This window comes from Cryptotermes secundus, unplaced genomic scaffold (assembly GCF_002891405.2).
Source record: "Cryptotermes secundus unplaced genomic scaffold, Csec_1.0 scaffold673, whole genome shotgun sequence".
NCBI classification, from domain to species: domain Eukaryota; kingdom Metazoa; phylum Arthropoda; class Insecta; order Blattodea; family Kalotermitidae; genus Cryptotermes; species Cryptotermes secundus.
Genome location: NW_019731277.1, coordinates 72067 through 98186, shown reverse-complemented (window position 1 = coordinate 98186; position 26120 = coordinate 72067). Strand labels below are relative to the sequence as shown.

At 44.2% G+C, this 26120-nt stretch overlaps 1 protein-coding gene across 1 annotated transcript in view; it reads left to right on the top strand.

Moving 5' to 3' along the window:
- LOC111866884 (exostosin-1) overlaps positions 1 to 26120 on the top strand; it is a 237097-nt gene that overhangs the window by 202252 nt on the left and 8725 nt on the right. The window contains exons 2-3 of the mRNA XM_023856233.2: positions 5656 to 5857; positions 12333 to 12452. Of these exons, the coding sequence (XP_023712001.1) occupies positions 5656 to 5857; positions 12333 to 12452 (322 nt within the window). The remainder of the gene's footprint in view (positions 1 to 5655; positions 5858 to 12332; positions 12453 to 26120) is intronic.

Here is a 26120-nt window from a genome sequence, read left to right as displayed (position 1 = left end):
CCCCACCCCACCCCACCCCGAATTTTGGTTAGGTTTCGGATCCCCTGGAAATGAAAATTTTTGCCAGATTTTAGAAGTCATATTTATCAAAAAAAAATTAAAAATTAAACTCCAACTCTATTTTGTTTACGTAAATAAAATATGTGTTTAATAAAATAGGCATATCTTTGCATATGAAGTTTTTTGAGCCTCGTATAAGAGCCATGCAGACTGAGAGCACAAGAGGAAAGAAATGACACCAACTGGTTGAAGAAATAACGCGGTGTGTAGCTCGGTATTGTATTCAAACGTATGAGAGTTACGGCCCAGAGCAACCCACATTTCTCTCTATATTGCACCATTTTCACTTGCTTGGTTGTACATTTTCTCAAATTTACTTTTATTTTAGCTACTTTCTTAAAAAATATGTAAAATCCAGGGTTCCCTCTAACCAACCAACTCCATGAAATCCAGCCCTTATTGAGAAGCCGCCAGATGTGCAGCTACTCAACAATTCCCTAACATTTTATGGATCCCGAAAGTTCATTACCGTGTTCATACCACTTGTTTCTATCCTGAGCCATGTCAATCCAGTCCATACCACTCAATCATATTTCTATAAGATCCATTTTAATATTATTATTCCGCTTATATGTAGGTCTTCCTAATGGGCTCTGTTTTTTTTTTGCTTTCCCACGAAAGCCTATACGCATACATGTTCTCATACGTGCTACATGTGCTGTCAATCTCCGTTACTTGATTATTCTTGTTGTAGTTGGCAAATAGTATAAGTTATAGGGGAACCAGGATAGCTCAGTCGGTATAGACACTAGCTACGGGATGGACGACCGAGGGGTCGGGAGTTCGAGTCCTGTTAGGATGAAGAGTTTCCTCTTCTCCATGTCGTTTGAGACTGCCTCTGGGATCTACCCACCCTCCTATCCAATGGTTTGGTGGGGCTATTTCTTTCGGGGGAAAGCGACCGGGGCATGAAGCTGATCACTCACCTCCAACCAGTGCTGTGGTGAAGAAAATGTGGATCTATACATCCACTCCCCCATACTCCTTCATGGCATAGCGCTTAATTAGTTAAGCACAGGGACAGTTTTACCTTTTTATGTAATAACATAGATGCAGTTGGCAGCTTTAGTTAATAGTTGAGATGCTGCAACTAGATTTTTATTAAATTTGACTAATTGGGATGTTTCCTAATGTTTTACAGTTTATTCAGATTGTGGTTTGACTTTGATACGAATAGCGGATAGTTGACATGGAGAATTGCATTTCATTTGAAGGAAACTCACTAAATATGGGAATAGAACAGGTTTCGGCCCTAAATTGGACAGAGGAAATAGGCACGCATTTTATGCTGATTACAAATTTTCAGTAAGTCTTGTAGGTTTCGTGATAATTATGCTGTATCGTTGCCTCAGCCATCGAGAACTTAAATCTGTGGTTAATAGCGGAAACAGCTGCCCAGAATTGTCGCCCTGCGCCTACATTCAGTCGTGAAGAAGGCGACGAAGAGCGATTTGGAATGAAACGAGAAAAATAATTCGTAGAAATTCTTAAGTCTGTAGAAAGTCCAAAGAAACGCCTTTAATATATAAACTAGAGGGAAGGAAATAGGTACGTATCTTTAGAGAAAGTTACTCTGTTACGTATATTTATTATCAGTGTTTCTTGATGGGTTGTTACGCGGATGTTGAAAATTTTCCTCCTGAAAAGTCCTCGTTTATATCCTAAATTGCTGAAAGTCTGTTACAGTTAATTCATAATTAAAGTTAGTGTTAAGTTTCCATAAGTTCCAAGGGCAGATGGCGTTAGCTTTTGGAAACCCCTTTGTTCTTTATATTTCAAAAATATGAAACTCACAGACTCGTGCATTCCATTATTCCCTTCACGCGCCTTATGTTTGCCTTTGACCTTGAAGTAATTAGAAGATATATCTAAAATATCTTTGAAGTTGCGTCGTCATCAGATAATGACGTAGAGCGTTACGTCTTTAATAACGGCGGGATGTGGGTTGGATGGCCCGGGTTTGATTCCCGGTAGTGCAAGATTTTCACTCCTCAGATCCTCAAGACCGGCTCTGGGGCCCATCCAGCGTGTGCCGGAGGTAAAGTGGCCGGGGCGTGAAGCTGACCAGTCACCTCCATCTATTGCGGAAGTCAAGTATGGTGCAGCGATACCTCCACTTCCCGTATGTCTTAAAGGCATAGCGATTAACTGATTAATCACACGGTTGCTGGATTGTGTTGGATTTGTTGTTGTTACGGCTGTTAGTGTGAATAGTACGGTCTTTCTCGGCTGTAAGGTCTTCTAGTTCGGAGAGATAGCGACGTTTCGGAGGAACATATTGCCTCCATCTTGCGTTGGAAAGTCAAACAAGAAACCAGCAAAACAGGCGTTAAGCAGAGCTGAGCTTCCTGCCTGCTTCTGTCCATTTCCTGTTCGGGTCCAGAATACGGTGCTCTTTAACTGAATAAATTCTTCAGAATTTAATCGTCAAGTCCTAAAACACCATGCGTAGCTCCACTCTGCTATTTGGCCCTGTACACAGTTTACTGTGATATTATTAGTGTTCCATTGTTCACTAAATACAGTTTAATATCGATTGTTGTGTCAGTTGAAAGCTAAATGCCTTAAGCGATTAGCCGCGCTGATTAGACCATTGTTGCAATGCAAATTATTCTTTGAATCACTCATTGTGCTTGTGTACGCTCGGGCAATGTCGCTCCAGAGTAAACCTTATTAATCTCCTGAATAGTGCCTGATAGTTATGCAACCCATTCAGCACGTGAGGTGTGCGAGCAAGTATAATCAATGGGCGTGTATCTAAAGAGCGTACTATTGCATGAGGTGGAAGTTTGTGTGCCTTATGCGTGTTACAAACAGATTATAAAGGCAGTCATCACGGATAATTTCAGCTGGATGGGAGAATGGAAGAGAGAGATTCAAAATAAACCAAGTGCATCCAGAATGGTGGAAAAAAGGCGCAGGAAGAGATTGAGACATCGATACAGCCATGTTGATGGTGGATATAAAGAGAAAGTTATGAACGTAGGCCTTAAATTAAGCCATGACCGTTTCCTTCCCCATCCTTGCCAGTTAGTTACTATCATTCAATCGCTGGACGTTGTGTAGTCAGAGTTTCTGAGTCTCACATGTTGCGGCTCCCAGTCGACGGAACTGGGAACCAAGACTGTGCTGGCGAGGACCACCAGAAATTTATCCGATCGACCGTCGTTAAATAAACTACAAAAAAAAACATGTTTGCGCATTCTTAACGTCTACGTTAATGGAGTGTACATTATGAATGATATTTTTTAAGAAGATTATAGTTGCTCAGCTAGTCTAAAAATTTCCCATTTTCTTATAAAACGAAAGTTTCATTATGCCCTACCGTGTCAAATTTTGAGGTTCATATGTATATGACTCGATGTGTTGTGGGATGCGAAGCTATATAGTGTGGTAGATAAGTTAAAAAAATGTTTCGGATGAACTTCGTGCCTCTATTTTCAGGATTAATGAATAAGCCGGACGAGAAATATCAATTATATATTGTAAGTAGGATAAGGGGTGGGTTCGTAGTTTGGAACCAATGGGAGGAATGGAAAAAAAATAATGGGATTGTGAGACCTCACCCTTCTACCCTGAAGATGGAGGAATTAATTTCCTCCGAAATATTCGTAAATATCTACAACAGCAGCTGCCATTGTTGCTGCATGGTTTCTGGTGATTCCTTGCTTGTCTTATTCTTCGGTCTTGAAAGTTGAGGCTGGAGAGTCATGCAAAATGTCGGTATACCCCTACCAGACTCTACGGCATCACATTCAAAAATGTACTCTTCATACCGCCTTGAGAAACCCGAATGTCACTATCCTTATTTCGTGGCTGGGCGCACCGAATTTTCCATGCGATGTTTGGTCGCCTAATGGTCCGATAACATTTCGTAGGAGGTTATGGTCATGCCCCTTCGTCCGTACATCCGTGGTACAGCGCCAGTGTCGCCCTCAGCGAACGGATTTGCGAACTTCGTTGTTATGGGATATTTCTTTTCACCAGATCAAAAATTCCCTGGGTCTTCTACAGCCGGAAACATCAACGACATCGATTCAAAGGCCTGAACGAGGTATTGTGATAGGATTTGTAAGAAGCTATCTAATTTTACTGTCGTGTGATCAGATTTTGCCTAGCAGCCATGTTGTTTTACGTTCTAAAATAAACTACAGCCAACGTTGCATATTTTTCGAAGTCTGTATTGTCGTTTAACATTTCAGAGTTTTATATTGTGACATGACATCTACAAGGCGGAATAGTGGTGCTGTTGCTAGGCAACGGCTCTGTAAATACGTATCTGCGGCAACTGATGCGCGCGCAACAGTAGAGGAACTGTTAAAAAGGGTGCCTTCTATACACTCCGTGCCGAGGCTGAAAAGTTGAGTTAGTTATGAGCTGGTAGCCAGCCGGCAACAACGGAAGCACGAGCTTAGAAGAATCTATATTGTTGGGAACCGTTACCAAGCACCGACCAATGAAATCTATAATAGACCCAGCGTGATGTAATGATTTTTAAAGTGTGTAAATCAGACTGTTGGAGTTATTTGCAGTTACAAATGATAAACATTCAATAAATCCAATTACCAATCCAAACCACCCATATAGTCACTAACACGTGACAGTATTAATTTGAATTAATGTTGCATTCACCTCATTAGTTCGCACAACATTCTTATTATTATTTTACAGGAGGCGAAAATACAAAGATTAGAACCTCCTGGGATATAACTCCTTTAGTATGATATATGCCAAGATTTTCGAGGAACGTCTTGCCAATATGTCCCACTTTCTCCCAGAGGATCGAGGCAGAAAGTAGCTCCGAAATGTCGCCTAGTTACCAGATTACACGCCATCACATCCCAGAAGATAACAATCTTCATAATCGTCACTGTGAGAACCTGAAATCCTACATTTTAGTATGTTAGTTTGGTCACGAAAATCAAGCAGCGCCTTGCAACTGTGTCTAGATTACACGTATAACACATGTGTCGGAGAAGTTGCCTCGGTATGTAGGCGTTTGGGTGGTGATTGCGCAGGCTGCTGGCGTACCAAAGCGAATCGAGTTTGCAGAGAGAGATTGCGAAGGCAGGCAGGCCCATTTGTCCTGCATACAGTTCCTATGTGCCTCTCTCGTCCTGCTTGAGTTCAGTCGAATGGAACAGGGTGCTTTATAAATCGGTGGACCTCACATATTACCGTCATATAATTTAGTAACCTTAAAGTTATCCTTGTGATTAATTAATTAAGCACTGTGCTATAAAGAAGTGTCAGAAAGTTGAGATATAGCTCCAACATTCTTGACCTCGGCACTAGATTTAGATGAGTGGTCAGCTTCACGCCCCGACCGCTTTATCCCTGCGCAAGGAAACCCCGGTATCCATTGTATAGGAGTCTGGGTGGGACACAGAGCCAGTCTTACGCTGTGGATTGAAGAAAAATTTCTTGGTCCTGCCTGGAATCGAACCTCGGCCGTCCAGTGGGTACCGGTGGATCTTTCTCCGGGGTGGGACCTACGTAAGACAGGACCGCCCCAATTCGACAGTCATTAAATCCCTGTGATGAAAGCCAATCGGTGTCTTGTGCGCTACAGCCTCATACTTTGTGTGCCCGCAGATACGACTATGAGGTGCTTCTGCAGAATTCGACGTTCTGTCTCGTCCCCCGAGGACGTCGTTTGGGCTCCTTCCGGTTCCTGGAGGCGCTACATGCTGGCTGTATCCCTGTGCTGCTATCTAACGGCTGGGCTCTCCCGTTCGCACAAGTCATCGACTGGAACAAGGCTGTCATCTGGGCCGACGAGCGTCTGCTTCTGCAGGTAAGCCTCAGTTTTCGACGTAATAAGGCAAGGACTTTGTATGGCTGTTTTTGGTCAATTCTAAATTAAAGGCAAAAGGCTAAAGTTTTCCTGTGCTAAATTAATGAAGCTGCATGCCAAGGAGAGGCGATCGCGTTGGTGGCCCGGTCTCAGGCATGGACTCTCTTCTCCCGCTCAAACACTGGTATCGTGGGTTCGAATCTCACTCGACATATGAATATCTCTATGCGTTTATTCTGTGTTGTATTGTTCTGTGTGTAGGTAGAGGCCTTGCGACGAGCTGATCTGCCGTCCAAGGAGCCCTACCGACTGTTTATAGGATCAAGAAACTGGAAAAGCGGCCAAGGCCCAACTTTAACGTAGAGCCATAATAATAATAATAATAATAATAATATACCATGAAGACATGTTGGAGTGAAGGTATTCTTGATCTCGGCACTAGTAGGCGAGTGGTCAGCTTCACGCCCCGGCCGGTTTATCCACGAGAAATTCCACCAAGGTACCAATCGATACGAGGCTGAATGGGTCCCAGGGCCGATTTGGGCGCCGTAGGGAACAGAAAAATTTTCCCTATGCCGGGACTTGCATCCCGGCCTCCCTTCCTGCAGCAGTTGCCTATAGTGACTTAGCTACCTCGAGTTATAATTAAAAAACAGGAGATGTGGTCCCAAAACAAAATCAGTGAGAAACTTCAGGGACCGCTCGCGTATATCATACCAGACATCATGCCCCGTTTTAGGATATGCGTACTGGAATGAACTCAGTAAAATCACGAAGAATCTCATGATTGGCCGCATTCTTGACCTAGAATCGAACATGTGGTCTTCCCAACGCGAAGCGAAGTGCTAACGGTGATTTCAGGTGCCCGCCTCGGAACGCGCAGCCGCAGGTGTCCCCACTGTGTGACGTCACGGCTCTTTAGATTATGTACAATTGATGCAGCTTGTTACGAGCCGCATATGCTTAATGGGATTGCTGGTCTGGGTAATGGTTTGTTTGAGGACGCTCTGCAGATGGGAATATTAGGATGAAGTGACAGGAGACTGGAGAAGACTACATACTGAGGAGCTTCATAACTTGTACTCTTCTCCAAGTATAATTAGAATGATCAAGTCAAGGAGGATGAGATGGACAGGGCATTTAGCACGAATTGTGAAGAAGAGGAATGCATATATGATATTGATATGAAAGCCAGAACGAAAGGGACCGCTAGGAAGACCTCGACATAGATGAGAGGGGTCATTTACTAGGTCGAGCCCTATTTTGATCTGTATTTTCCGGACGCAGGGGTGGTGTAATTCATGCGCTCATGTAATGCTGCTCTGGGTCAGAGTTCATTCATTCATTCATTCATTCATTATTGGAGGGGGTGGGTTTCCCCATGCACCGCGACCACTTGTTGATCTATTGTACGTCCCCCTTTGATATTCTACCAGTCGCCATACCCTTCCGATACTGATGCTTGCTATGAGCCCCGTTCAGCCAGCGAGTTCGGTCCCTCTACCCGATACTTCCCCCATCTACTGGAGGCATTGGGAACTACTTGGGCGGGAAACTTTTTACCTAATTTTGCTCAAAGGTCTCCTAGAGACACGAGGATCTTTTACGTGCCGTAAATCTACGACACGGGACCCACGGCTTAAAGTCCCTCCCGGAGGACTTGTTCCCTGAATTTTTCCGCCCTTAAAAATTCCACGACCTCCGCCGGGTTTGAACCCACGTACCTTGAGTAATGAGGTGGGAACGTTACCCCTAGACTACGGAGGCCGCTTTGGGTCAGAGTTAGTTGGGTCTGAAGTTCTCACGGCTGATTCGACACCGTATAGTTTGGTAAATCGGTCTCCATCTTCAGGTTAGACTGGACATGCTACTAACATGAAGAAGTAGAGAGTGAATTGGCTTTTCTGCTCTGGAGGTGGTCGCAGCAGAGCGTCTCACCTTGAAGATTGAGTCAGCAGGATGTCTCTTCTACTCTGACAGTGGAGGCAGCAGGTTGTATCTCCTACCCTGAAGATGGAAGCAATAGAGTGTATATTCTGCCCTGAAGATGGAGGCAGGAGGAGCCTCCACACTGCGTGTCGACACATCCCAGGAGCCCGGAATCTCCAGACGTAACGCTAGGTCGGTCTGTGCAGTGAGCGAGTCTCCCATGTCTGTGCGCCACTTCTTGCCCCCCACTTCACCCTCATTTCTTATGCACGTCGGCGGCTTAATAACACCGAAGCTTCAATTCATCATTTCCCTCGAAGCCGTGAAAGAGGAAAGTGTGGGTTGCAGAATGGCAAGGCGGGGAATGAGGTTTGTGGTTGCTGGTAGAGGACAATTTTGAGGCGAATTTGTGAGGTTAGGTTGGCTGGGTAAATGGATTCGAGGGATATAGAAAATCAATATGTGTTATACATGTATTGTGTGCTCTTGGTGGCCTGCGGGTTTGTGTCTAAGCAAAACCAAAGGAGAATGTGCGTTGTAATTTTCCTGTATACGGGGGTATTGTAATTTTACGGCAATTTTCACTCTTCTGTTATTCAGCTCCGTTGCTTGCGTGTGGTTACCAACTTTCTTCCATACTACAAAGTTGTGGTCAGCGCAATCAAAATCGATTCCAACTACAATCTAATCAATGCCTCATCTAATTTTACTCCTGCAGTTAAATTACTATATACTACTGGAATAGGGAGTCAGTATAGCTGCGGGCTAGACGTTCCAGCTTCTATCCCCGGCATGGCAATACTTTTTCTCTTCTCCACGTCGTCCAGCCTCCTATCCAATCGGTACCGGGGGCGATTTCCCCGGCGATAAAGCGGCCAGGGCATGAAGCTCACACTCCATCTAGTGCCGAGGTCAATAATGGTGGAGGTATACCTCCACTCCCCCATGCCTTCATGGCATAATGCTTAATTAACGAAACACAGACAAAAATTTACTTTACTATTGGAATACCCTCTGAAAATTCAACTGTAAAGTTTTACATTTCCCATCTCTGGCCGAGGTTGCTGTAAATAACCCTTCCTGTAATCCAGTGCTACACGTTATAGCCCTTAAGGGACCCTCTGAAAGGAAGGTTTCACTGAATGCGCACAGTCGGTAACTCGAGAAGTTATGGATGACAGTTTCATGGCATATGCATAATGGTGATAGTGTAGAGATACAGTTTCCTTGGAAATGTCGACATTGCAGTACCGGATAAAATACTGCCCCTTATTGCTGCCATCTGGTGGCCCTACCGTTAACTCAATTAGATAAATATAACATTTGATTTTCGTAGAAACGAGAAACAGATACTCTCTGCCTTACGCGTAGGAAGTAAATGTAAACTTTTCATTTTTGTTCATTGGTACTAAACCCCGAATCAGGCATAAACTTTCTCTGTAGGCAGATGGTCGTTCTCCCTGCATGAAGGATCGGTCCTATGGATCCTTAGAGCCTTTCCTAAAAAGAATGGTCCCAGTTACATATTCTCTGCTTTATAATAAAACGCAAATGTAAAGTTGTCCCTGTTCCGAATTAATTAAGCACTTCGCCTTGATGGCGTATAGGGAAGTGGATTATAACTCCACCAATCTTGACCTTGACACTAGATGGAGGTGAGTGGTCATCTTCATGCCATGGCTGCTTTGCCTCCAGGGAAAGAGCCCCAGTACCCATTGAATAGGACGCTGGGTGGAACTCAGAGGCGGACTGGATGATGTGTTATAGAGATTTTTTTTTTTGTCCTGCCGAGATTCGAATACCGGCCGTCCAGCCGGTCGCTATACCAAGTGAACTATCCCGGCCCCCCGCGTTTTAGCAACAACAATGTAATAATGGATTCTTTGTGTATTAAACGACGCTGTTTGGTATTTTTATTGCTAGTGGGGTGGGTCAAGTCCCTTGTACTGCGGCCACTTCTGGCCTATTGTACCAGCCCCAGATGATAGGTGAGGGTGATTGTGGAGCAATTGGTGGAATGAAGATTGGCAGGGGAAACCGAAGAACTTGGAGAAAACATTCCCCAGCGCCACTTTGTCCACCACAAATCCCACTTGACCAGACCCGGGATCGAACCCGGGCCGCCGCCGTGGGAAGCCAGCCACTAACCGCTTGAGCTATGGCGCGGCCCCACGCTGTTTAGTTAGTGTTATCTGGATATGAGAAATTTTCCCGTTCGTGCTGCACTCTACGTAGGAATTGGCGGCAACGCGTTCTGTCTCCTTCGCGACAGAGGAATGAACGCCTGTCTCTTCACAAGACGACACAAAAAGCAAAAAAGAAAAAAGAAAACTCCGTGGTCTTAGTCCGCAAGCGAACTATACCGACCGAGCGACCGGCGCTTGTCGGCGAAGTTAGTGCCAACTTTAGCGGATAGAGGGTGTCGCGTGGTCAGCGCAACGAATCCCTACGGCTGTTAATCTCGGTTTTCTAGACAGGAGCCGCTATTTCCTTGAAATACCTGCTCAGTTTTCCTCACCAGGCTGAGTAGACCCCGTTCCAGACCCACTACTTCTCAGAAAATCTGGTAGCGACGGGAATCGAACCCGGGATCTCTGGATCCATAGCAAGGAACTCTGACCACTAGACCACAGAGGCGATCACAGAAGAAGACACATCAGGTGGAAATTTCTAAGGGCTATCTGATCATTGCTGGCCTCCGAATTGAATTTTTTGATGATCGGCTGTTTACCGCTTTCCACGTTTCGTAAATTTCCACCGGCCATAAGTCGCGGTTCTAATGCGTGTCTTCGCACTGAGTGCGTAAAGTGAAGCGCTGATGAGGAATTCGTGTCCCTTTCGCCAGTCCATGTGTCCCATTTCCCATACCTCCCATGGCTTCCATCAGAATTCCCACTGACGCTCCTGCACTGTATCCTGTCTCGTGTTTTATTCATCCATTCATGAATGACTCTACAGCCCTTTGGACCTTTTCAGTTTCTGAATCTTATACACAGTCGGTAGGACTCTTTTGACGGGGGATCAGCCCCTCCCAAGGGCGCTGCCTACACACAGAACAGCACAGACGCAGAATAAAAGCACACATAAACATCCATGCCTTTAGTGGAATGCGTACAGCCTTGTTCTCTGCTGCTTACATTTGGAGGCGTACGTATTCACTCGTGGAGCTGAGCCCTTCTGGAGGAGCCGCCAGTTTTGCAACTACTCAGCATTTTATGGAACTCGGAGGTTCATTACCGTGTTCACAAGACCCCTCCACTGGCCCCTATCCTGAGCCAGATCAATCCAATCCATCCCATTCCATCCTATCTCTCTAAGATCCATTTTAATATTGTCCACCCACCTACGCCTTGGTCTTCCCAGTGGGACTTATTATTATTATTATTATTATTATTATTATTAGACATATACATGTGGAGTTGTGATAGCTCAGTCGGTATAGCTATGGGCTGGAAGGCTGGGGTTCGATTCCTGCAGGTGAAAGATTTTTCTCTTCACAGCGTCCAGCCGGCTCTGGGGCCACCCATCTTATGTAATGGGTGCCGGGGGTAAAGTGGCCGGGGTGTGAAACTGACCTCAATCTAGTGTCGAGATCAAGAATGGTGGATGTGCACCCCCCCTCCCCCCATACGCCTTCATGGCGTGGTGCTTAATTAAGTAAGAACACGTGACCCTTGGCCGCAGATTGGCTCTGTAACAGCGTCGGCATATTTGAATAATTTCGTTAGCATTTTGTTAGGCTCAGTACTGCGTATATTGCAGAGTTACATGGCCTCTGTTTGTTATGCCCTATATATGTGTGTATTGTGTTGACTGTGCTTCTCTTCGTATTTGTTTGTTCTGCCTCTGCAGTTGGTTCCGTTTGTACTGCATTAACTCGTTACAAATAAAGAAATAAGATGTTTCGGGACGAACCAATCACCTGCTTTCCTATGTTACGACGCGGACCACATAGAAAACGAAAAATTTAGGGGGGACACAGATAGATGGACACACACAGACAGTAATGTAATCTCATAAGTTTTCCTTTATTTTTGGAATAAAGAAGTATTATTATTATTATTATTATTATTGTTATTCACTGGCTCTACAGCCCCCTTGGGTCCCGGTCTCTAATTTTTTCAGTTTCGTGATCATTTTACAGACGGTGGGACTCCTTGGACGGGTGATCAGCTCGTCGCATGGCGTCTACCTAAACCCAGGACAACACAAACACATACTAAACATGTGAGATTCGATCCCACGATCCCGGCTTCCGAGCGAGCGAAGACAGAACATGTCTTAGACCACTCGGCTACCGTGACCACCATTATTATTATTATTATTAAATGCCAGAAGATTTTTTACTCAGTTTATTTAACTACACTGTCAGTAATGCAGTGTAATGATGGTGATAATGAATTCGAAAGTATGTGGAAGAAGCAGTCGGGGTCCGTTTTAGAGTCCCATTCAAGATAGTCGGTGTCCCTCTGTCTTGCGGACTGGAGCACTGCTGCTGGAGGCAACTCGCTCGGTCAGTACAGGTTGTGGTGTGTGGTGTTGGCAGGTGCCGGACGTGGTGCGCTCTGTGAACGCGACCAAGGTGTTGGCGTTACGTCAGCAGACGCAGATCCTCTGGGAACGTTACTTTTCGTCCATCGAGAAAATTGTCTTCACCACGCTGGAGGTGAGTACTGACAGTCAGCTGTAATTGCTAAATGAAAAATACAAGGTAAAGCTATCCCTGTAACAGGCCGTTGAGGCCCATAGGGTTGTGAGACGTCGAGGCTCCCACATTTTGTAGACAATCGGCTCACAGATGGAGGTGAGGTCAGCCTTACACACCGGCCGCCCTTTACCCCCAGGAAGATTCCTGGTACTCATTTCTGTTATAGGCTTAATCGACCCCAGGGCCATAGTGCGGCCGGAAGGGTTAGATCAATTAAAAAATCCAGTGACCTCATCGGGAATGAAACCGGCGACCTTCCGGCTCGTAGCATAGTGCCTCAACCAACTACGCTACCGCGTGCCCTGATACTATGATCAGTGAATAATGAATTGGATAGAATATGGAAGGAGTCGGTCGTGAGGTAATTCTAGGTATTCCGGAATCTGCGACTGAGGAAAACCACTTAGGGTATGGTTGAGATTCGAAACTGGGATCTCTGAAATATGAAGCATAATTGAAATCAGTTTAAAATGGATATATATTTATCCCATATTTTTAATCATCCTGTGGCAGAAGTTAGAAGTTCTTAAGTAAGCTGTAAAAATAGCGGCCTCCGTAGTCTAGAGGTAACGTTCCCACCTCATGACTCGTAGTACGCGGGTTCAAATACCCGGCGGAGGTCGTCGAATTTTTAAGGGCGGAAAAATTCAGGGAACAAGTCCTCCGGGAGGGACTTTAAGCCGTGGGTCCCGTGTCGTAGCTTTACGGCACGTAAAAGAACCTCATACCTCCAAAGGAGGTCACTGAGTAAAATTGCGGACGTTTGCCGCCCAACAGCAGTCACTAATACCTCCGGTAGATGGGGGAAGCATTATAGATACTTCTCAGCTAGTAGAGCCGGTCTCGCTGGCTGGGCGGGACTGATGGTAAGCACCAATACCGGTAGGATATAGAGGCTGGTAGAAATCATAGAGGGAAGCACAATGGACCACTACAGGTCTAAGTGCATGGGGAAACCCACCCTCTCTAATAACTAACTAACTAACAAAGCTGTAAAAATATAATTGTTTTTGTACTTTCTCCTCTTGAATTTGACTTCTTGAACGACAAAACATTGCAGACACGTCGTTTAGGCAAACATGCAAAATTACATATTCTAGTCAGAATCGGTATAGCAGCGGGATACGGGATTGACAGCCCAGGTTTGATTCCCGGCATGAACAGATTTTTTTTTATTCTCCTCAGCGTCCAAACCGGCTCTGGGTCCCACCTAACCTCCTTTCCAATTGGTACCAGCGGCGATTTCCCCGGGAGTAAAGCGGCCATTGTGTGAAGCTGACCACTCGCCACCATCTAGTGCCGAAGTTAAGAATGGTGGAGCTATGTCTCCATTTCCCCATATGTCTTCATGGCATAATGCTTAATTATTCGCAGGGACAACTTTACCTTCTATGTTTAAGTATTACGCTCTAACCGGACGACAATCGAGTCTGTTTATTGGATGGCAACGCAGCACGCAATTTCTATGTCACTTTTCCTGCAAAGAGCCACTTAATCATTACTGAAATGGATTTAATGTTACTTCTGGAACGTAATTAATTTATTCCTACTACAAGACTTTGATGTGTGTTTCCTTTCAAGTCGTTTCCCAGTGAAGTTGAACCAAGTCCAGTTTACGTATGTACGAATGTCACGCTGATCTATGTCCGGTTCGGGTTTTATATTTCATTGTTCGGGTACGTTTATTGTATTCAAATCGATAGTGAATAACAGCGGAACTTGTTCATTGTTACATTAATATATGCCAACGTCTCACCGGACGACACCAAAACCTTCAGAAGGTAACTGAAAAATATCAATAAGTTGACCTAGTTGACGGAAATTTATTTTATGCTCGAACTGTATACCGGTATTTGTGTGACGCCATTGTTGAAGTGTTTTGTTTCGTCGTATTTCTGTTGACTTGCGCACTGGTCATTAAGCACTCGGTTACGATGTGTTCTTCTCGACTCATCCAACGTGGCGCACTTAGAGAGGTGATTAATAATTGCCTGACTTCAAACAATACCGGGTACTGACACAGGAATTGTAAATAATGAATGAGCCTCAAGCAGTAGTCGGATACTAGCACAGAAATCTTAAATAGTGGATGAGCCTCAAGCAATAGTCGGATACTAGCACAGGAATCTTAAATAGTGGATGAGTCTCAAGCAATATTCGGATACTAGCACAGAAAACTTAAATAGTGGATGAGCCTCAAGCAATAGTCGGATACAAGCACAGAAACCTTAAATAGTGGATGAGCCTCAAGCAATAGTCGGATACTAGCACAGGAATCGTAAATAGTGGATGAGTCTCAAGCAATATTCGGATACTAGCACAGAAAACTTAAATAGTGGATGAGCCTCAAGCAATAGTCGGATACTAGCACAGAAACCTTAAACAGTGGATGAGCCTCAAGGAACCGTCGGATACTGGCACACAACATTTTCATATTGTCCTGGCCAGCTTTTCCAATTGCGCTGTAATATCCTTTGCATGAGAATGGGATGAAGTATCCGCCATCTTAACGCACACAGTTCGCGTGTTGAAGCCCATGCACGGTACTGATGACGTCATTATATCACATTATGGTGATTTTCTCACGTTCAGTGGCATGCGGGCTGCTGCAACCCTCATGGAAACCTTTGTCTATACTCGAGTTCGTCAAAGTTTGAAACTACAGCGTAAGATGATAAATTGATGCGTGCGCATAACCTACCAGGCAGCTGGGTATATTTGCACTGTCTCTGTGCCGTAACGAACGCAGTTGTTCAGCTAGTCAAGAAATTCACAGCACTTCATGGAAATGCAACGTTCATTACCGTGTTCACAAGAGCCCATCATTTATCCATATCCTGAACCAGATGAATCCAGCTCTCACCCTCATCCTGTTTCTTTAAGGTCCATTTTAATATCTTCCTCTCATCTGCGTTTGGGTTTTCCATATGTTTTGTTTCCTTGAAGTTCCCCTACCAAAACTACGTAATTATTTATGTTCTCATCCGTGCTACGTGCTCCGCCCATCTCATCCCCCTTGATTGCCTCAACAAATGTTCATGACTCCATTTGGACGCCCAGGTTTTTAATCACTTACTGATTGAATCACAGGTTATTTAACGATAATGTATCAACTGTATGGTGTGTTTACAATATTTAACCGTATTAATCGATATGCAGATTCAGTTTTCAATTTGTAACCTCTTTTCCTAACAATCTCGAGTTCTTCGTCAGTTATTGGCTGGATATTCAGTTATTAAACGACGACGTATAGACTGTATGTTGTACTTATACTGTTTAAGTGTGGTGATGAACATGAAGACTACATTTGAAGCTTGTAATCTCTTGTAACAGAAATTTCGAGCTCTTTATGACTAATAGGATCGATCATCTTTTAGTTATCGATATGCTGTTAATTGCTCGGTAATTAATGTAATGATTTAATTTGGAATTTGCGTGTCTGATCATAATCATTGATTATTCTCCAGGCATACAAACTTCTGACTCAGATAAGGGCAAGGAAGGGCACAGTCATACAGAACAAGAGTTCGAGTAGAATTGATGAAGCCTACTTTATTGCAGAGATTTCTAGTCTCCATGGTGTGTTACTGTTAATGTTTTTGTTTAATTTTATTTTTCTGAAGAAATGACCACTGTAACTTAAGCACAGATTTCATATACGTTGAATTTGTCGGACATAACCTCAAATATCCCCACCGTTCCTATGTTTACAGATGTTGATTTCCATAATATTTCACACACAATTGGTGTTATATATATCCCTATATCAAATGTCATTCGCGTAGCTTCAGTAGTTAATTAATTTTTGCCACGAAACGAGAAACCAAAGAATATTTTCGTGTTGCTGCCTTGTGTTCAAATGTTACCATCGTCGCTATCACCTCACAAGTTTGGGCGTCCGCCATGTTTTTATTAATGACTATATAAAATTAAAACCTGTGGAATGAGGATAATCTCCAATGGCATGACTTTCAGGATAAATTTCGTGAAAATCTGTCAACTGGCTTAGAAATTAAAATGGTTTGACGCATTGACAGACACACAGAGAGAGCATGGCGTTCTCATAACCCTACTTTTTCCCCCTCTGAGAAGGAAACACAAGCCGAGTTTTCTCTCATAGGATTTGGCTGGTCACGAATCCGAGAACTTCTGCCTTTTATCTAGACTGGGCCCCTTCATACGGCGTTTTATGATGTTACTTTCTTGCTCAGCAGATTGCTGTAATATATTCTCCATCTCTGTCTCTTCCGTATTCAAGAGACAGAGGGAGGGTTACAGCAGAATATTATACATAGTAAACGAGGTGTGACCTGCATCGTGCAAAAAGTGTCTTCCTTTCTGTTATGTACTCTTGGCTTTTAACCCCATGCGCTGCAAAAACTGAAAGTGAAGTAATTTTACTAAGTCTTTACCCTTTTTCGCCTTGATGGATATGAAAGCATCCTAGTGTCCCTTTTAACCATTTGAAGCTTGGACGAAAAGGAGATAAATTTTAAGGGTTGGGGGTGGTAGTGAGAGATGCTACATTTTTAAGGCGGACAAACAGAAAATGTTCCGGCTTTGAAGGTTCCTAGGCATTGCCTGCTTATTCTTCTGATAAAGGTAGGTTAGAGAAAGGGTGAGACGTTGGAAAGTGAATGAGGTAAAGCGTTGGGAAGTGGAAATATTTTTTATATAAAAATGAGATAGAAGTTGGAGAGGGCCTTTACCGCCCTCGGTCTGAATTTTGGTGTTAGCGTTGGCATCACTGTGTTTAGGCGAGATTTTGATTTGAAATAAGAAGGGCTACATTAGGACAAAATTTTGATCTTCCCGATGCCAGAAATTTGGCACTATCCCTAACCAAGTAGATTCTAAAGGGTTCTGACGATGGTGGATGACACACAGAATTACCGGGTTTTTTTATTTTTTCAATCGTCCGAAATTCTAGGTAATAGAGAGCACGACGTTTCGGAAACTTGATCTGTTTCCGTCTTCAGGTGAGAAAGGAAGACACCTACTCAGTTGGGCCGCTTAGAAAGACGGAAACAGATCCAGTTTCCGAAACGTCGTGCCCTCTATTACCTAGAATTCCGGACGATGGAGAAAGCCCAAAAACCCAGTAATTCTGTGGGACTATCCCTAACGTTAGTCCCTATCTGCGCTGTTGCTTTATTTTAAAATTGCTGTAGATTTGTTTTACAAAGATTTATTTGTTCTATGTAATATTTCAACATTCACAGAAAACAGGCCGCATCTCCATTCTTAAGACCAGTCCGTTAATGCTGTTTAAGGTAATAATCTCTGTTTATTCCAAGAATGACAGCGTAGTCTATATAGCGACTGGCTACGGGCTGGACGACCGAGGGATCGGATTTCGAGTCCCGGTAGGGTCAAGAATTTTCTCTTTTCCACAGCTTCCACACCAGCTCTTGGGTCCACCGAACCTCCTATCCAGTGGATACCGGGGATAAAGCGGCCGGGGCGTGAAGCTGACCACTCACCTCCAGTTAGTGCCGATGTCAAGAAAATGTGGCCCTATACAGCCATTCCCCCATACGCCTTTATGGCGTACTACTTAATTAGTTAAGCACAGGGACAACTTTGACCTTTATCTTATTCCTGTGTTTTCTGTCTCTCACAGTTCTCCGTTCGCGATATAAGGGTTGTGCCTTCACAGCAAGGTGCTTGGGCACAGGGGAAACTTTACCTTCACACAGACGTGTGAGATTTCGTCTGCGTCCCCTTTCCACTTAAGTCAATCCACTCTGCAAATGTTCTTTGTCTGGCCTTGTCCTTTAATTTCGTCTAATCATGAAGTCACTCCTTTGAACTCAACCAATTGTTTGTCTATGTAATTCTCTAATTCGTTATCTCTCTCCATCCTTTATTTCTATCTTTGTCTATCCTTTCATCAACTTCTCGTGTTACAGTAATATTAGTACGAAACAAAGTTCGTTTGTTTGTTTGTTTGTAGCAAGTAAGGCGTTTTAAATTAGTTTCTGTGGGTGGAGAGTTATTACTGGGGCGGAGCACCTGCTTTATGTGATGGAGTGAACAGTTTGTGATTCTGATGAAATATTCTATTCAGGAAGCGAATGTACGTGTTCCAGCAATACGTATGTCTGTCTGTCACATTCTTCTCCTCAGGCTTTTCTTCTTATGCCTTTTGTGACTGAAGGAATGAATTGAAGTAGAAGGAACGTTAGGTCATAGAAGGAATATTCAGTGCCTCCTGCTTAACAAAATCCTTGCGTATTGTCTGTCCAAAACATCTTTGACGTTACATCATACCCTCAGTGGAAAACGTCACAGAATAAAATCCAATATGGCGCGATTGCATTTCCTGTTGAAATTATAATCTGGTAAATTTCTAATGATGAGTTGACAATTTGCGTTGATGACGCAACCACGAAGATGTTTTAGAAACAGCATGTTTTTCCCTTTGGCGCTACAGCCACAATTTGGGCCTTGGCCTACTTCCATAAAACTCTCCGTTTCATGGTTTCGGTTTTCTAGATCTTAGACATTCGATAGGACTCCCTGGGCCGGTGATCAGCTCGTCTCAAGGTCTCTACCTATACACAAACACAAAAACGCACGCACAAATACCAAACATCCATGCTTGTGTGGGATTCGAATCAACGATCCCGGCTTCCGAGCGAGCGAAGACAGTACATGCCTTAGATCGCGCGGCTACTGTGCCCGGCAGTGTATAAGAATTCAGTCCGTACCTCACAGGAAACAGATCCAAACCCAGGATCCCGGCTTCCGAGCGAGCGAAGACAGTGCATTCCTTAGACCGCTCGGCTACCGTGGCCGGCTTTAGACACAGTATAGCATGCGTTTATTATGAAGCACTAAAAAAATTATTCGTAGAGAATAATTATAAAAGGTAAAATTATCCCTTTAACAGGCTGTGGAGGCCCATAGTGTTGTGAGACATCGAGGCGGAGGTAAAGGGAGGCCGGTGCGTAAGACTGACAACCTCACCGTCATCTGTGAGCCGACTGTCTAGAAACCGCGACGTACAACCCTATGGGGCTTCACGGCCTGTTACAGGGATAGCTTTACAATTTTTACGTAATGGATCGAATCTTTGAAAATTAAATTCTTCCAGTAATTTATATTACGAAATTTCATCTAAATTCTTTGTATACTTTTGGAATTAATACGTGTTATCAAATGGACGTAACACATACAGTCAGTGTGTGTGCTTGCTGCGAGGGGAGGCGATAGTCTTGTAAGCATGCTAAGTAGTGCTTCTAGCTGTGAGTCTTTCTAAATTTTCTTACCATTTTTTTTTTGTTTCGGTTTTGGCGCGGCGCCTGGGAGTTCTTGCGTGTTTATGTTCGAGAATCGATACAAGAGCCGAGAGCTATCAGTTACTAAAGTTAGCAATTTCAGCTGCAAACTACATCACGTGACAAGTTACCTATTCAGCAATTCTAAACTTCATGACTGATTCCTGCCCTTACCCATATACGTGTATGTAACGTAACGGTGTGATGTGAAATTTGAATTTACCCAATTTCGGGTTACCATACCAACAAATTTTCTAGCGTTAACACGCTGCGCGAACGTTTCACTAACGAGCGAGCAGTCTTTGGTATCAGTGTATCTTGTCTACTCTGTGACTGTGGGTAATATGCTGATCTTAATATATTGTGACATGACGCCTGAAAGCCGCAGTAGTGCAGAGCCAGGCGTCTATTGCTACACAACGGCTCCATAATCATGTTTCCACAGCAACGAATACTACTGAAAAAAAAAATGCATTGCATACAGAGTCACGTCGTTTCCCATACAGCGCATACAGAAACGTTTCCGTTCACGCGGCAACGAACCTCAAAAGCACAGTAACAGCGAAGAAAGCGGTAACTCAACTGCTGAAGGAGGTGATCTCGATACGGTTCGACCAGAACCTACCTCAGGGAGAGAATTGAAGAACAGGAGACAGACGGAAATCAGAAGTGACGTCCTTATTTTATGTGGTATAGTCACGGTAACCGAGCGGTCTAAGGCATGTACTGTCTTCGCTAGCTCGGAAGCCGAGATCGTGGGTTGGAATCCCACACAAGGCATTCATGTTTGATATGTGTCTTTTTCTGTGTTTGTGTTGTCCTGTGTTTAGGTAGTGGAGTTTTTTTAATGTTAGTGGGGTGGAACTAAGTCTTAGACCGCTCGGCGGAGTCTTTTCCACAGCAACGAATACTACTGATAGGTGAGGGTGATTGTGGAGCAATTGGTGGAATGAAGATTAGCAGGGGAAACCGAAGTACTCGGAGAAAACCTTCCCCAGCGCCACTTTGTCCTCCACAAATCCCACTTGACCAGACCCGGGATCGAACCAGGGCCGCCGCAGTAGGAAGCCAGCGACTAACCGCTTGAGCTATGGAGCGGCCTAGGTAGTGTCCTTGCGACGAGCTGAACACTCACCCAAGGAGTCCTATCGTCTGCAAAATGATCATGAAACTGAAAATCAAAGTCCAGGGCCCAAGGGGGCTGTAGAGCCAGTGGGAAAAATAAAAGTTACAGTAACATTTAGAGTGTGATCATTGTTCGTAGTTACGAAGTGTTACAGTTACACTAAGACTGTGTTACAGCTAACTGTAGTTCCGCCAGTAAATCGAATGATCTAATCCAGAACCCATTAATTACTTGTTGCGTTACCAGGATACCTGACAATATGAAATGTACGTGTAGTATTATATATATATGGACTCAGGCAAAGGGAATTATATCAGGGCCCTCTGCCAGAAGAACCAAGGATCTGTTGAGATTAAGCAGAGATCAACTAAGATGGGCGGTAGGATTACTTACAGGACACTGCCACCTGAAAGGACACCTATTCAAGTTGGGACTGACAGACGACTCAACTTGTGAAACGTGCCTACAAGAAGACGAATGAACCACACACATCTTATGTGATTGTGAGGCTACAGCTTGTTTAAGATTTCGTCACTTGGGTCAGTCTTTTATGGAACCAAGTGACTATTATGACGCCCCCATAAGCAGGGTCCTATACTTTATTAAAAGTGTAGAATTAATAAAGGGCTAATCCAAGGGGAAGCACAATAGATCATTGAAGGTCGCGGTGCAGGGGCTGGTTTTAATGTCCCACCCCTTACAGACATACATCCTATATATAGGAGACAGTTTGCAATTGACTGTTTGTACGTATTTTCGAGGAATGCGGCGTTAAACATCGACCTTGAAGTGCCATTGGATAACGTTTAGGACGACAGAAATACGAGAGAAAGTAGGGGAAATAATCATGCATGTTATTATGCTTCTCTTCGAGTTATCGATGTGAATTACGTTAGTTTTGTCACGTGTTTGAGTGATTATAGACCGAGTTTTGATTGGTAATTGCATTTATTGAACTAACTACAAGTAACTATAGCTCTAACGCTAATTTTTTTTTCCTTGGCACTACAGCCCCAGTGGGCCTAGGCCTGCCTCCACGAACTTCTCCGTTCACTTCGGTTTTTCTAGATCTTACACACTCGGTAGGACTCCTTGGACGGGTGATCAGCTCGTCGCAAGGCCTCTACCTGTACACAAACACAGAAAAACGCACACAAACATCCATTCCCTGAGTGGGATTCGAACCCACGGTCCCGGCTTCCGAGCGAACGAAGACAGTGCACGCCTTAGACCGCTCGGCTACCGTGACCGGCCTAACGCTAATTCACACACTCTAAAATTCACTACAGCATGTACGAAGTTTTCTCAATATGCTGCAGCTTCATCGGTTGTCGCCTGATAATGGCTTCCAACGCAGTATTTTCCTGAGCTTCCGTTGTCACTCATTGCCCCAACTAACACCCAGCCGTCTCAAGTTTCTCGTAATCGCAGCTGCTCGTTATATAGCTTCGGCACGGACCGTATAGAAAACACCTCTCCCAACATTTCTTCTGTTGTTGCATCACGTAGCTATCGCACTGACAGTATAGAGTACGCCGCTTGCAAGTTACTCCATTGTTGCATGTTACGAATTTGTTTGGGCTATTCTCTGGCAACGGCTTTTTTATAGATGCCTTATTTGCTGTCATTGCCTAGCAAATGGTCTACATGCCACAGGACTAGCAACAAATAAAGATCCAATGTAAACATCGCTTAGATTCATTTCATATTTTATGATTTGATTTTTACGCCCCTGAAAAACGGGAAGACCAAAAGAATGAGGTGCCCGGTACTGCGAAAGTCTAATTAACAAACAGCCTTCGCTTTTCTTGAATACGTCAGCGTATCTTTAGGCAACGAAGGAGAAAGGAAACAGAAAGTGCATGTGGGAGGGAGAATGTTGAGTAAGCGCATGGAATCATTAATTAGTAAAGTGTCACAACAGCTGTGACACCGAAACTAATTCCGCTAGACTTAGATGCACGTCCCACCGGTGCCACCAATGCACGAGACAAGATGCATGGATAGACATGCGACAGACAAGTGGCCTTGTCAAATCAAGTTACCGCACGCTCTCTCACTGGGCCTGCCAAAATGAACATGAATATGGAAGAGACTGTCATTACGAAAGGACTCAGAATTTCAATCACACCCTGTATTTCTTGTATTGGAATCAAACCCGATCTACTGACCATTGTCTTATTCGAAGTTTTGTGTCACTGTCAGTAGTTCGCACTATACAGGGTGTCCCAGGAGGATAGGTCAGTATTCTGGGAGGTCGCTGTATCGGTCATTCTAAGCAAAAATGTGTATATGTACACGTGTTCTATTCCGAACGGTTTCCGAGATAGAGCTACTTCACTGTACAGTACACTGTACACTGTACAGACGAGCAACACGCCATGTCCTCACACGAGTTACACCGAGATAGAGCTATTTCACTGTCCAGTACACTGTACACTGTACAGACGAGCAACACGCCATGTCCTCACCCGAGTTGCACCGAGATAGAGCTACTTCCCTGTACAGTACACTGTACACTGTACAGACAAGCAAGACGCCATGTCCTCACTCGAGCTGAACCGAGATAGAGCTATTTCACTGTACTGTACACTGTACACTGTACAGACAAGCAACACGCCATGTCCTCACACGAGTTGCACCGAGATAGAGCTATTTCCCTGTACAGTACACTGTACCGTACAGACGAGCAACACGCCATGTTCTCACACGAGTTGCACCGAGATAGAGCTATTTCCCTGTACAGTACACTGTACCGTACAGACGAGCAACACGCCATGTTCTCACACGAGTTGCACCGAGATAGAGCTATTTCCCTGTACAGTACACTGTACCGTACAGACGAGCAACACGCCATGTTCTCACACGAGTTGCACCGAGATAGAGCTATTTCCCTGTACAGTACACTGTACTGTACAGAGGAGCAACACGCCATGTCCTCACACGAGTTGCACATTTGGAATCCCAGCCCTGGGACTAGTTAACATAAGGTTTTTCATGGTTTTTCTCACTCGCTAAAGGGAAATTCTGGGATAGTGCCTCTATTTATATCATGACCGTTTCCTTTCACATCCTTTCCAATTTATAATTCACTGTTCGTCCTACAATTCGACGCCGTACAGTGTTGCCAACAGCGTAATTAAATACGTCATAATATAATAACAACACTTCTCCGCTTCTGCGCTCCTGTTCCAGAGTTCTGTTCAGGTGCGGTATGTACATACCCTCCCCTAAACACGTCACAACTTTTGGAACTGCCGCAACCCACCCTCGTTATGTTGGGTTGAGTTTTGTAGGTTTCACATTAATGTAAGTGTGTTGTAGTGTGTGTTTTGCAAATGGAGCCATAGAGAGGAATTATTAGCATGTCAAATTATGTTCCATATTCATATTCAAAATGAGAACAGAATGAAATTTCAGAGAGCAAGAGAGGCGATGTCCCTTTGGACTTCCAAACAGATGAAAATGTGAAATGAACACTGAATTAGGCTCACATCGGTGACGTAACAACTACTGTACTGATTAATGCTTTATGTGACGTATGTGTTCTTCTTAATTAATATTAAGAAACTGTCGTTCCAGAGGAATAATGTGTGAAGATGTATATTTGATTCATTTGGCTTAGAACGGACCGCCTCTGTGGTCTTAGTAGTCAGAGTTCCTGCCTACAGATCCAGAGGTCCTGGGTTCAATTCCCGGCACTATCAGATTTTCTGAAAAGTATTGGGTATGGGACAGTGTCCACTTAGCCTCGTGAAGATAATTCAGGAGCTATTTCAAGGAAATAGCGGCTCCGGTCTAGAAAACCGAGATTAACGGTCGGCACGGACCACATAGAAAACAATTCCTCCATTGTTGTAGTCCAGTTTTGCATTATTAAGAACCTGCTGCGTAGCAACGGGCGTTCTATTGTTTTCTTCGAGGCCGTTGCCTAGAAGCGATAGTTGTTTCGGAGCCGTTCGCTAGCAGCGACTGTTTCTCTGGCTCTACAGTTGTTGCAAATATGCAACAATATAATAGCTTCCCAACCATGACGTAAGATTGCGTCACTATCTGATTATGACGCAACGTCAAAGATGTTTTAGGCACAGCACAGGCTGGGTAATCCCCGGGGCCATTCTGGTCGCGGAGAAATATTTCCCCTCCCGCAACTCGTACTCCACTCATTCTGTCCACATTTATTCATGTTTGTGATGTAGTCGGGGTAGCCTAAGCTTCAGCGCATTGTTTTTGTTATCACGCATATGTAGTTTAGATAATTAGAAGTGTTATTTTCTGCTGTTTCCGTGTTTTCACTAGAATGCACCCCCTTTCATCCGTACACCGTATAACGCGAGCATTTCGCATGACATGTGAAAATCTCGTATGTGTTCTGTGCAGATCCCCTCGTTACCTACTGAACTGTAATATCACGTTTACGTTAAATGATCCTGTTTGGATAGAGTGTTGGTGTTGGCTTGCCGTGCCATCTGTGGATTTGCATCTGCACTAAGCGAAACGAAGGAAATTAAAAAATGCCGACCACGCCTTTGATAATCTGTATCCAAGGGAACTCCGTCTTTGCATTATTTCTTTAAATATTGTATTCACTGTAATTCCATGCGCCACTGGCAGTGAAGGGGCTGTGTACGTGTTAGTAATAATGATTCAGTTATTTATTTACGTTCTGAGCTGGGCCGCGCCATAGCTCAAGCGGTTAATCGCTGGCTTCCCACCGCGGCGGCCCGGGTTCGATCCCGGGTCTGGTCAAGTGGGATTTGCGGTGGACAAAGTGGCGCTGGGGCAGGTTTTCTCCGAGTACTTCGGTTTCCTCTGCACAATCTTCATTCCACCAATTGCTCCACAATCACCCTCACCTATCATCTGGGGCTGGTACAATAGGCCAGAAGTGGCCGCAGTACAAGGGCCCACCCCACTAGCAGTAAAAAATATAATACGTTGTGAGCTCCATAGCCAGTGACCAGTTACAGAGTCATACAAACAACAGCAGACATAAGACAACACAGGTCAAAACAAAACAACATAAGAAACAAGAAAAAGCAAAGAAAATTTTGATCGGTTAAGGCTTTCTTACACTCAAACGTGAGTAATTAAAAATATCTCTACACTCACAAACTGCATTTGCAGCAGAAACACAATGACTTAAGGGGCAACGGAACTTTGTAAAGTTACATGTTGTAGCGTGTAGAGCCGTTACTATGCAACGATCGCGAGAAT